Here is a 13,290-nt window from a genome sequence, read left to right as displayed (position 1 = left end):
CAACTAACAACCCCTTATGCTCCAGGACTACTTTTGTCTTTGATTTCATATTAAATTAATTCCAACTTCCTCTTCTTTTACAGCTACAATTTCAGTTATATATGGCTGCATAACAAACCACTCCAAAGCTTAAAACAACAATAAATTGTTATTTCTCATAATTCTGTATAACAATAACAAGCAAAGTCAAGTCACCCCTATTTTACAAAGGAGACTGGAGCTCAGAAATCTGGACACCTCAAATAACACAACTAGTAAATGGGAGAAGTGAAACTGGAACTCATATCTTACTACTGCAGGCCCTGTGTTTTTTTTCTTTTTTTCTTTTTGTTTTTTGCTATTAATGTATCACAGTTACTTTGGCTGACACACCCTGTGTTATCTAACAATGATTTCCATGTTTGATCTTTCCAGGTTTTGAAAATTTCTTGACAAATGAATAAGAAAATAATCCATTGAAAATATTTTTTCTAGAGCGTATATTATTTATTGATTGTTTTAATTTGGAGGGATATACCTGATTCTCAAAGATCTTGATAATGATCTTATAACAGAGCTATTAGCAATGTTTACTTATTGTAAAGCAATCCCCAACTAAGCCAGGGTGGTTGTTGGAAGTACACACCTATGTCAAACCCTGAAAGGGGATTTATTTAGACTTTGTGGTGCCCACATTTTCTTCTGAGGAATAGAGCTTCTTTACTGTACCCTCATCCCATGACAGAGGATTTCAGCCAAAAACTCCCAGTCCCAAAGTTCCTTAAGGCATTTATGCTACCATGCAAATGTCAGTACTCATTGGACTTGTATCACTGGGGTGGAGTTGAGGTGGGGTGGCTTGCATATAAAAATTATTCTGAGAAAGTGTCAAAAATTACTCTCATTATTGCTTGTAATTCCTGGATGCTTGAGACTAAGTTACACGGAGATTAGGCTCAGATCTGGCTCAGAAGTGCTAGCTCTGGTGTTGTTGCCATGGTAATCGATGGCCAAGGAACAGAGATCCCGGGAAACTATAGTCTTTGCTGCCGTCATGAGCTAGGATCTGCCACCAGACCTTCCCTGGATGAGGTGCTTCACTGAGAAGTGGCTTCTGCTGTGTCCTGTTGTATGGTTCCATACTCTCGGTCCCCAGCCTCCAAGTGACACTTTTCATTAGGAACCTCAGCTGCCTGGGTCTTTGATCCATTCCCTCCACTTTTGTTGTCACTTTTCTGTTTTGGAGAGAAATAAGGAAATGTTTAACTGTACAAACAAAGACCTCTGAACTCCCCCTCTTGTATATAATGCCCATGGAAGAAGCTTCTACTTTAAGCAATCTCAGGCTTCACACCCAACTACCTTCTTCTACAACACAGCTCATGGCATCCTAACTTCGCAGGAGTGAGGCAAATATGAAGAAGTGTCCTGGGGCAAGGAGAACAAGAAAAATAAGTCAGTCTGACTATGGGAGCTTGGTGAAACCGTAGTGCGTGATGACCAGGTGGGAAAAGTACTTTTCTATACTGGCCTAAAGTTGGAGCAATCAATATTCCCATCTCAGGCCCCTTGCCTCCATCAGAGTGTCACATACCTTGTTTTGTATCCTATAGTACTCATTTAACACATACTGATATTTGGGTTGGGTAAGACCGAAGAAGACAGCAAATCTTCCACCAAGGAATTCACATGCTAAAAGAAAGAACAAGCACTTGCGTAAACTGAATTACTAACTAAAGCTTTGCATCAGTTGAGATGCCCAGAGTTTAAACTACTCTGCAAATGACCTATTACTATACCTAACTTCAAGGCCGACAAAACATTTCAATTGCCTTGGCCTCTCAAAGATTCTAGGATTCAAAGGAAATCTGTCAAATCTTCTATCTTTATATGGGATCATATATAAACTATTTTTTTCCAGATGTATATATCAGGAGAGATTTTCAATATATTTTCACAACAGGTATAGCATGGGTCCTGAGCAATCAGAACAGGTACTGCTCATTATCCCCATGCATACCAGCTAAACATCCTCTCCAAGTATATTTCAAATTAAACCCAAACTCAATCCAGTGTTACCAAGACCCACATCAGTAATTCTTCCATGCATCCAGACAGACTTCTCAGAAGATGTTTAAGGCCTTCTTTGTCTGCCTTCAGTAGCAAGGTGGCCTGCAGGCTCAGCACTGGGATTGTTAGAGTCAGGGATAAAGGCGTAGCATGAATAATGAGTGGTTTCCTAAAGCTGTCTCCTAGAAAAGTTTTCCTTTACGATTACAGGATTTCTGACAGCCTTCTCTTACCCCCCAATTATAGGACTTTCTGATTCCTCTGACTCATTCTGCCTCTTGGGATATTGCTCATATAGGGCATCAAAATGATGCTATTTTAAAATATGTCTTATCTTTTCATTAATATGCTATCTCTTTGTCCTGTTTATTTGCTGCAGTGTCTAGTACATGTGTAGAAGATAGGGTTTTTTTAATATTAAAATAAATCTTAGGAAGCTTTCCTGTTTATGACCTACTAGAATTTTAAATTGAAAAAGTTAATTACCAGTGTCATCTGGGTTCTAGCTCCATTCAGACAAAATATCTGTGTAGAGAGACCACAGCACTGACTGCTAGCATTTTTATGCCTCCACTACAATCTTGAAGCTCCAGTCAGGAGCATTTTACCACTGCAGTTCTGTTTGGAACTTACAAGGAAGCTAGGCTCACCATGCATCCTATCCCTGCAATCTTAAATCAAAACCCAACATGCAAATCACTCTGCTTCTCCATACTCTCAATCCCATATTGAGTTTTGCTTCTTTTACCCAGCCTAATCTTCTCTGATTCCCTCCCTCTAAAACATATCTTTTCAAACCCTTTTGCCTTAACCTAAGTGTAGAGAGCTCCCTGGAAGACAGCAATTTTTTTTTCTGTTAACATATTATGGTCAGGGTAGGGTTAGTATTCACTGGGATTTTCAATGTAACTTCCAAATCACTAACCCTCTGCGCTTGCGTAAAAGCACTTATTTCTTGAAGGTTCATACTATCTGCCTAAATCACCCCATCTTTACTTTTTACTGTAATCTAAAGACTCCCTGGTCACTTTCATGGTCCTCAAGCTAGCCTTAGCCAGTCACACTTCCATAGCTCTCTTAAAGTGCCTCCTCCATATGTCAGCATGCCCGAGTCTTCCAGGTCAGAGTCCCTATGCACTTCCTACCCTGGCAATTGTGACAACAAATTATAATTGCGAGCATGTTTGCTGGTCTATACGATTCACTGAATATTGAGTCCCTTGAAAGCAGAGACTGTCATTCATCTTTGTGTCCCAGGGTCCAGCACAGTGCTGAGCATATAGTAGACAGTTACTAATGTTTTTTAAATGAATGAATGAAGATCAGTTTCTAAGAGCTATTAATATAGCTTCTATTTTCTCAGACTCTTAAAGTAGTTTGCCTTCCTATCATATTCACAAGATGTGCAAGTTAGAAGGAAATGAGTAATTAGATGTTGTCAACTATGTCTTAAAAAAATTGGTGAAAGTCAAGCAAAATAAGATTTAGTATTTTAGTTGTTATAAATATTCACTTAGCCCATTCATTATGCCCCTAAAAGGGATCAATAAAGTTCATGTTTATAATAAAGCAGTTATGTTTAGGGAAGTTAGAAGCTTAGAACTGTGTCATACAACAATAATTGTCTTTTAACTTGGAAGTATATTTAGGTGAAGAATCAACCCAGGGAGGACTGATTATTGCCCTCAAATATGGGAACCTTTGTCCTATGAAAGACGCATCTAGACCAGTTTTGTATGGTTCTAAGAAAGATAAGTAGGAACTTTAGAAGTAGATAACATTTGGGCCGAGATAAGAATTTCCTGATGAGAGTTGGTAAAAGATGAAGGGTCTGCCTGAGGATGCGAGGTTCTGTGCCTTTAGGAATGAAAGCTTAGCCCAGATCTCACTTATTCAGGACGTGATGGAGTGGCTTACACAACTGGAAGTCCCACATAACTCTGAGGGCCTATCGATATATATATATATATATTTGTTTAGGATAGAAAAAACATAACCTTAGCACTACTTACTAGAAAATGAGGTGCTTGCTATCCGTCCTGCCCAAAATCGCAGGTAGGGTCCCCAGGAAAGTTTAGACTGAAAAAAGGAGAAATCGAGATAGAGTAATTAATAAGAGGAATGGTGACTGCAGATTTGTTTTAATGTAGAGATTTCAAAATGCTGTACGTAATATGTTCCATTTTCTCTGTCACAGATGAAGAGACTAAGATGATTAAAACTATAAGTTGCCTACGCATGGATCTAGAAAGCAAAAAAGGAGACCAAGGACTTAGCTTAAAGCTTTTCTTTCTATACACCTTATCTGGCTCAATCTCTTGTTCATTCACCGCCTCCCTCACCATGTTCCCTAATATTGATATACTAAGCTTACAGGGTCAAGTGTTGCATTTGTGCTCTGTTCCTCTTTTTCCTCTTCCTCCTCCTCCTCTGTGCTATATTCTTCCATGATGTCTCCGTCAACAAAATGGATAATCCTTTTAGGAGTCGTCTTTTTGGAAGGTACACTCTTCTCTAGGTCTAACTGCTGGAAACCGTCTATCTCCATAATGAAACAAAACCACTAGAAAATTAAAAACAGGGCACCTTAGGGCAAGTTACCCAGAGCTGAGAGTTATCTAGTTATTTTCAATGGATAGTAAAGACAGAATTCAGAGGTAATCACAGTTGTGACCTCATCAATTCTTCAAATCCAAAAAAGGATTGTTCTGTTCTGTACCAAAATGGAAGAGATTTGATAAGTAGTGAAAATGTGAACTTTCAGTCTTCAAACAAAAGTGTCAACAGGGTTTTCTTACCTTTTGTTAACGTTAAAACCCATAATTGCTGGAAGGAAGGGGTCACTGCCCTGCAGAAGTTTCTTGATTATTTCAATAAATATTGAGAAGCAATGTAGGAAATGGTTAAGAGTACAGACTTCACACAGACAGGAGAAAACATGTGCAAAGTATATATTTGGTAAAGGACTTATTTTCAGAACATGTAAAGAACGATTACAATTCAATAGGTAAAAGTCAAATAACTCAATTAAAATATGGGCAAAATATTTGAGTAGAGATTTAATAAAGATATACAGACGATGAATGTCATTAGTCATTTGGGAAATGCAAATTAAAATCATAATGAGATATCATAACATACCCACCAGAATGGCTAATTTTTTTTTTTGTTTTTTTGAAGCAGACTTTCGTTCTTGTTGCCCAGGCTGGAGTGCAATGGCGTGATCTCGGCTCACTGCAACCTCTGCCTCCTGAGTTCAAGCGATTCTCCTGCCTCAGCCTCCCGAGTAGCTGGGATTACAGGCACTCACCACCATGCCTGGATAATTTTTTGTATTTTTAGTAGAGACAGGGTTTCACCATGTTGGTCAGGCGGTCTCAAACTCCTGATGTCAAGTAATCCACCCATCTCGGCCTTCCAAAGTGCTGGGATTACAAGCATGAGCCACCGTGCCTGGCCTAAATTTTTTTGGGGCAGGTGCAGGGACAGAGTCTTGCTCTGTCCGCCCAGGCTGGAGTGCAGTGGTGCAATCATGGCTTACTGCAGCGTTGACCTCCCGGGCTTAAGCGATCTTCCTGCCTCAACCTTTTGAGTAGCTGGGACCACAGGTGTGTGCCACCAAGCCTGGCTAATTAAAAAATATATTTTTTTATAGAGATGGGGTCTCACTATGTTACCCAGGCTGGTCTGGAACTCCGGAGCTCAAAAGGTCCTCCCATCTTGGCCTCCCAAAGTGCTGAGATTACAGATGTGAGCCACTATGCCTGGGCTGTTAAAAGTTAAACATAAAATCTTGTAATTTCACATCTAGATATTTATCCAAGAGAAATGAAAACATATGTCTCCCTAAAGATTTGTATGGAAATATTCGTAGCAGTTTTATTTGTGAACGCCCCAAACTGGAGTCAACTCAATGTCCATCAACTGATGATGGATAAACAAAATGTGGTCCATATATTTAATGGAATACTCTTCACCAATTAAAAGTAATAAATAATGAATATTTGCAACACTGTAAGTGACTCTCAAATGTATTATGCTAAGCAAAAGAAGCCAGACGCTGCATAGTATATAATTCTATGTATGTAGAAATTTAGAAAAGGCAAAATTATAGTAGAAAACAGATCACTGTTTGCTAGGTGAGAGTGGGTAGGGGGTTAAGATTAACTATAAAGTGACGGAGCTTTTTGGGGTGATGGAAATGTTCTAATAGATATCATGATCATAATGTTGGTTACTTGACTGTATAATGTGTCAAAATGATTCAAATTCTACACTTAAAATTAGTTCATTTTATTGTATTTAAGGTATATCTTAATAAAGCTGGAAAGCTTTGGAGACAGACCTCCTGGATTTAAAATCCCATTATTTAATATCCCAGTGTCTTGGTTTTCTCATCTATAAAATAATAGTATGAAATGATACAGTGCAACCTTATAAAATTGTTATGAAGAGTAAATGAGTAAAGATAAATAAAGAAGTTAGAACAATTCTTAGCAAATGGTAACTGGTTAATAAAAGCTGGCTATTATTAAGTACCTATAATTTACTTAGCAGTGTATATGTCAGGCAGTATTCCAGTGTTGTAAGCATATGTACACATGTATTGTTGCTTTTTTTTTTTTTTGAAACGAAGTTTCACTCTTGTTGCCCAGGCTGGAGTGCAATGGCATGGTCTCGGCTCACTGCAACCTCTCTGCCTTCCAGGTTCAAGTGATTCTCCTGCCTCAGCCTCCTGAATAGGTGGGACTACAGGCACCCACCACCACCCCTGGCTACTTTTTTGTATATTTAGTAGAGACGGGGTTTCACCATGTTGCCCAGGCTGATCTCAAACTCCTGACCTCAGGTGATCCACCCTCCTCGGCCTCCTAAAGTGCTGGGATTACAGGCGTGAGCCACTACGCCTGGCCTCATATTGTTTTAATTAATATTTAAGATATTTTAAGATTATATCAACAAATATGGCTGAACTGATGTAGAATAATTCTTCCTATTCCAAACACGCAGAAATGCTGGATGAAATGAAATGAAAACGTTAAATCGTAAGTACACCAAGGAAGTAGAAAAAAGAGATAACCCTAGGGATAGAGATGAGAGCGAGAGGGGCAGGGGGTTGAAAGCAAGTCAGCCAGTCTAGATGTCAGAATAAGAGAAAGAACAAAACTGTAAGTATGAGCTGAAGCCAAGATGGTTGTTGGGGGGTTTGGAACCAGATATAGGCCTTGGGGCTGGAGTTTTAATACCCATAGAGAGAGGAGAGTCCAAATCTCAGATCCCATGAGTGTGGAGAGCTGAAATGAAGCCACCTGCATAAAACTAAGATAATAAAATACTATCTTATCTATAAAATATGGACAGGAAAATCTATCCCCTGGCTTGCAAAAGTAGCAAAGTATTTGCTATCTCCTAGCAACAAGGGTAGAAATAGTCACCTAAAAAAATTGGAAACCCCCGCCAGTACCACATGCTGGTGTGTGGCCCAAATTCATAGTCCTCATATGCTGTGAAAACCTAAGATAAAGCTGAGTGAACTAAAGGCAGTGTAATCCACTGAACTCTGTCAGACGCCAAGTACAAAGTCATCTTGGAGGAATAATTCAACAAGACACGGTATACTTAATCTCCACTAAAAACAATTCCTGGCTGGGCAAGGTGGCTCACGCCTGTAATCCCAGCACTTTGGGAGGGCAAGGCGGGCGGATCGCATGAGATCACGAGTTCCAGACCAGCCTGGCCAACATGGTGAAACCCCACCTCCACAAAAAATAAAAAATTAGCCAGGCATGGTGGCAGGAGCCTATAATTCCAGCTAATCGGGAGGCTGAGGCACTAGAATTGCTTGATCCCAGGAGGCGGAGGTTGCAGTGAGCTGAGATCATGCCATTGCATTCCAGCCTAGGCGACAGAATGCGACTCTGTATCAAAAAACAAAAACGAAACAAAACAAAACCCCCAGCAAATGCCTGCTGAGGATGTGCTTACTGTAAAAACTTACAAACTACATGAGGAAACTAAGCATCTGGAGGAAGGTTCAGCTGATGAGAAAACTGGAAATCCTCACCTGAGAATTAGGAATGATAGGACAACAGGAAGCTTTAAAATTAGTGTGCTTAATATTAGGTTGGTGCAAAAGGAATTCCATTTTTTGCCATTAAAAGTCATGGAAAAACCACAATTACTTTTGCACCAACCTAATATATTCAAAAACATAAAAGAGGCAAAATATAAAATCCCAAAAGAAGGTTGACTTGAAAAAAGTCAGAAAAACTGCAGGAAAAAATTGCAGAAAAAAAATATCGTCACATAGTGGTAAGTTGGATATTGATTAAGCATACGAAAAAATCTGAGAAAAGCTCTCACAATATAGTATAATTTATGTTGGAGTGTGGGGTGAGAGAAAAAGAGATACATATTTAATGTGAAAGAAACGTTAGGTGATAAAAAGAATAGATGAGAAAGTTCAGTACGTCTAATAGGAGTTTCAGAAGTGAATACAGGCTGGGTGCTGTGGCTCACACTTATAATCCCAGCACTTTCGGAGGTTGAGGCAAGAGACTCACTTGAGGCCATGAGTTTGAGACCAGTCTGGGCAACATTGTGAGACCTTGTCTCTACGAAAGAAAGAGAGAGAGAGAGAGAGAGAGAGACAGACAGAGAGAGAGAGAGAGAGAGGGAGAGAGAAGGAAGGAAGGAAGGAAGGAAGGAAGAAGGGGAGGGGAGTGAGGGAGGGAAGAAAGAGAAAGAGTTGAGCAAGGTGGTGCATGCCTGTTGTTCCAGCTGCTTGGGAGACTGAGGTGAGAGATTTGCTTGAGTCTGGGAGTGTGAGGTGAGGTTGCAGTGAGCAGCGATTGTGCCATTGCACTCTAGCCTGGGAGACAGAGAAGATACCATCTCCAAAAAAAAAAGAGTTCAATATCCAGCTAAACAATAAGTGGGAGTAACGTAATGATATATTCAGACCTACAAAAACGGAGCATTAACCATTCTGGCATCTTTATTGAAAGATTAATAATAGGAAATTCTATGTCAAGAAGAAGAAAACTAAACCCAGAGGTAAGAAAAAGTAAGATGTCCCAGGCATGGTGGCTCATGCCTATCATCCCAGCACTTTGGGAAGGCAAGGCTGGGCCAGGAGTTCAATATCATCCTGGCCAACATGGTGAAAAACCGTCTGTACTAAAAAAAACACAAAAATATTAGCTGGACTTGGGAGCATGTGCCTGTAGTCCCAGATAATCAGGAGTCTGAGGTGGAAGGATCGCTTGAACCCAGGAGGCAGAGGTTGCAGTGAGTTGAGATTGCACCACTTCACTCCAGCCTGGGTGACAGAGCAAGACTCTGTCTCAAAAAAAAAAAAAAAAAAAAAAAAAAAAAAAAAAAAAAAAAAAAAAAAAAAGTAAGATGCAATAAATATAAGTAAAAAATTAGTAAACAGGATAACAAACCCAGGCGCGGTGGCTCACGCCTGTAATCCCAGCACTTTGGGAGGCCGAGGCAGGTGGATCACGAGGCCAGGAGATGGAGACCATCCTGGCTAACATGGTGAAATCCCATCTCTACTGAAAATACAGAAAATTAGCCAGGCGTGGTGGCGGGTGCCTGTCCCAGCTACTCGGGAGGCTGAGGCAGGAGAATCGCTTGAACACAGGAGGCGGAGCTTGCAGTGAGCCGAGATGGTGCCACTGCACGCTAGCCTGGGTGACAGAGCGAGACTCCGTCTCAAAAACAAAACAAAAAACAAAAAACAAAAACGCTACTTTGGTGGGGACAGTATAAAGACAAAACAGTATTAAGTATTAGATAATAACAAAAAATGTGAATTGACTTCTAAGTATTGTGTTGGGATTGGCTGGATAAGATATGTTGTTAAGTATGCATATTAACAATTGAAAGGTAAATAGACAAATAATGGAATTAGAATGTATAGCTTCAAAGCCAGCAGAAGAAAATAAAAAAGAAAAGAAACACTCTGAAAGAAGGCAAGAAAGAAGAAACAGTAAAGAAAAATCATGATTAAAAGAAACACTAAATAAAATATTAGCATTAATTCCAAGTAAGTCAATAATCATAATAAATGCAAATGGATTGTCAGCCATCCATTAAAATGAAGACTAGCAGATCAAATTTTAAAAATATTTTACGGGCAATGCAAACATGATTGAATACATACACATATATATTCATACATGCATACTCTTATATATATATGTACAAATAAATCACCAAATCTTATTGCTACAATGCTGAGTTTAATGCCTTTGTCAAAGGTCAGAGTTGCAAAAGATCTGCCAAAGGTTACATCTGTCATCCACAGCAAGATGATGTGATATCTGCCCTGTCTGGGGACCTCTGAATGGTACACATGGTTTCCCCTGACTTAGTGATGGTGTATCATAGAAAAGCCTCAGTAAGAAGTAGGAAGAGGTATTATCATTTAGCTTCTGATGCTGAAGAGCAGCAAAAAATACCCATTTTAATTTGGTATGTAAGATCAACAATATGTTAAGCATAATACTATTGCACAAATAAATACTATCAGTGCCATAAGAAACAAAACACATTCTGCAACAAACAAAAGAAAATAAAACATTTTCAAAAAGTAACTTACATGATTCCTCTGTATTTTTCATTAATTAGTGATGTTGAAAGTAGTACAAATTTTAATGTTATAAATTGTTCAATAGATGATAAAGTTAAGAGTTAAGGGTTCTGTAGGCTGAGGCCATACAGTGCGTTTGGATATGCTGACGTGGAAGTGTTCTCTTGCATGTCTTACAGGGTGGAACATGTTTGAGTTGTGGGAAGGTCAATATTTACACATCCAATATTAGCTAAGCCCAGTGGTTCTCAAAATTATTTTGTTATGAGAATCATCTGGGGGTCTTTTAAATAATTTCAAAGACAGGCCACACCTCAGACCACTTAAATCACAATCTCTGTGGGTGGAACTCAGGCACTAGTATTTTTTGAAGCTGTCAGGTCATCCCAATGTTCAGGCAAGTTTGGGGACCAGTGCCCTAAAGAGAGTGAGAAAAGAAGAAACTTTGAAACTGAAACAGAAAGAGACTTGTGATTTAGGGATTCAGTGTATTACAGAAAGCTTAAACATCAGGCTAGTTGTAAGACATCTTGTCTATTTTTTTTCCAAGAGGCTTTCTTGCTTTTGACTTTCTGAACACTTCTTCACCCTGCCCCAAGCTAAAAAACTTAAATAACAAACGTTTAAAAATAAGGCCTAAGAGTCTCATTATAGTCAATTTACTCCTCTTAAGACTGTCCAAATTCATACATTTCCAAACCAAATGAAACACACACACCCTCATCCCCTGTACACCTGGTTCGCCTCTATTAGCTTACAGACTGATGATATCTGTTGGCTCTCTGAAGAAAATACCAGTCTTCGTTCTTCATGATTATGGTGTTGTGCATTAATAGCTATACACATCTTTAAGTTCAGAGGGCTCTTTGGGAGGTTGGAGGGGAGTGGAGAGAGACTGAATGAGCACAAGAGTGAACACTAGCTAGCTCACAGCTGGTTTACTGAATGTTTTTCTGCCACCTAATGGGCATTTTAGAATATGCTATGCAAAATTCATCTTTGTAATCAGTGCATGTCACACAGAGGGGTCTCAATAGTGAACAGCTTGGAACTCAACTTATTTACAAAAACCTTGGGAGAACTGCTAGCTTCACACCTAGATGTGGATGTTTTGTAAGTGATCTTCTTTTGGCTTCAGTTTAATTTTTTTTTTTTTTTTTTTTGAGACACAGTCTTGCTTTTGCCCAGGCTGGAGTGCAGTGGTGCAACCTCAACCTCCCACAGCTATGTGCCACATGCCCAGCCTTTCTTTCTTTCTTTTTTTTTTTTTTGGAGTTTTTGTAGAGATGAAGTCTTCCTATATTGCCCAGGCTGGTCTTGAACTTCTGGACTCGATCCTCCTGACTCAGCCTCCCAAAGTGCTGGGATTACAGGCATGAGCCACCGCACCCGGCTCAGTTTAATTCTTGAGAGCACTTCTACATTTTGTTTCTTAAAAACGCCAAATATAGATTATGAAGGATAGTTCCTAAGTATGTAATGTAATTAACAGGCCATATAATCTCTCTGACCTTTTAAATATTGTATTACTCCAGGGCTCAATGATTGGACTTCTTTTCTATCTGCTTTCTTAATGATCTCCTTTGGCCCTATGGTTTTCAATACTATCCACACACAGATGATTATAACATTTATATTCTCCAGGTCAGACTTTTTCCCTGAATCTCACAGATCCAACTACCTGCTTGACATCTCTTCTTAGTTATCTAATGGACATCTCAATCCTAATTTGTCTAAATCTTTGCTCACGCTGTCAGTGCAACTCTCCCTCCATTCCCCCAACATGCACATACTCACACATTTACCTCTACTCTTCTGGCAGCCTTCTCATCTCAATAAATGGCAACTTCCAGTTGATTAGGCCAACTACACTAAAGTCATTCTTGGCTCTTCTTTAATCACACCTCACATCAAATCTGCCAGGAAATTCTCTTGGATATTTCTGGAATCATACTTTTCATTACTCCACTGCCACCACCCCGGTCTATCATCTCTCACCCTTGCTATTGTCTCTCACCTAGTTATTGCAGCGGCCTCCTAATTGGCCCCCTCCAGTCTATGCTCGAAAAGGAGCCAGAATTGTTAAATCCTAAGTGAGATCATGTCATTTATTTGCTTAAAACTCTCTAGTGGGTTCCCGTCTCACCTAGAATGAAAGCCAAAGTCCTCACAATGGCCCAAAAGGCTGTATATCTAACCCTTATGAGTTTTCTGATGCCATCTTGTACTACTCTCCCTCCACTGACATCACTCGAACCACACGGGCCTTCTTACTGCAATTCCTTGACCACACAGGTCCGCCTTCTCTCTCTGCAGAGAGCTCTGTGCTGGCTGCTCTATTAGTCTTTCTTTCCTTAGACTGTTTCCTTGCTCATTTCCAGTCTTTAACTCAAATGGAGACTATGCTGAGTTCCGCTTTCAAGGCAACCTCCCATTGCCTTCACCACCACCTTCTGCATCTTACCTCCTGTTTCATTTTTTCTCCTTAGCACTTACCAACGCTGAACACTTCATATTCCACGTGTCTCTGTCTTCCCTCTCCTCCCTGTCCCGCTCCTTGGCAGAAGGGGAGGGTTTTACCTGTTATGTTCACTGCTGTATCTTCTGCCCCTACAATGCCTTACACATAGCTGGAACTC

At 39.8% G+C, this 13,290-nt stretch overlaps 1 protein-coding gene across 2 annotated transcripts; it reads right to left on the bottom strand.

The window, feature by feature from the left end:
* Positions 1-326: 326 nt before the first annotated feature.
* FAM177B (family with sequence similarity 177 member B) lies at positions 327-13,268 on the bottom strand. Of its 2 annotated transcripts, XR_012433412.1 has the most exons (6): positions 13,148-13,268; positions 12,457-12,593; positions 4,424-4,612; positions 4,062-4,128; positions 1,574-2,165; positions 327-1,214 (listed from the first exon to the last, which is right to left on the bottom strand). XR_012433412.1 is itself a non-coding variant. In XM_015450358.4 (4 exons), exons 1-4 carry the CDS (start codon positions 4,595-4,597, stop codon positions 1,077-1,079), a joined length of 477 nt encoding a protein of 158 aa, XP_015305844.1. In that variant the 5' UTR covers positions 4,598-4,612; the 3' UTR covers positions 968-1,076. The 2 variants fall into 2 exon arrangements, 1 of the variants encoding a protein (XP_015305844.1); XM_015450358.4 differs by lacking the exons at positions 12,457-12,593; positions 13,148-13,268 and having other exon boundaries at positions 968-1,214; positions 1,574-1,671.
* Between the last annotated feature and the right edge of the window lie 22 nt (positions 13,269-13,290).

The sequence above is a fragment of the Macaca fascicularis genome, chromosome 1 (genome assembly GCF_037993035.2).
Source record: "Macaca fascicularis isolate 582-1 chromosome 1, T2T-MFA8v1.1".
In the NCBI taxonomy this organism is placed as follows: Eukaryota; Metazoa; Chordata; class Mammalia; order Primates; family Cercopithecidae; genus Macaca; species Macaca fascicularis.
The sequence above is the reverse complement of the archived record's forward strand: the minus strand, read 5'-3'. Positions and strand labels throughout refer to the sequence as shown.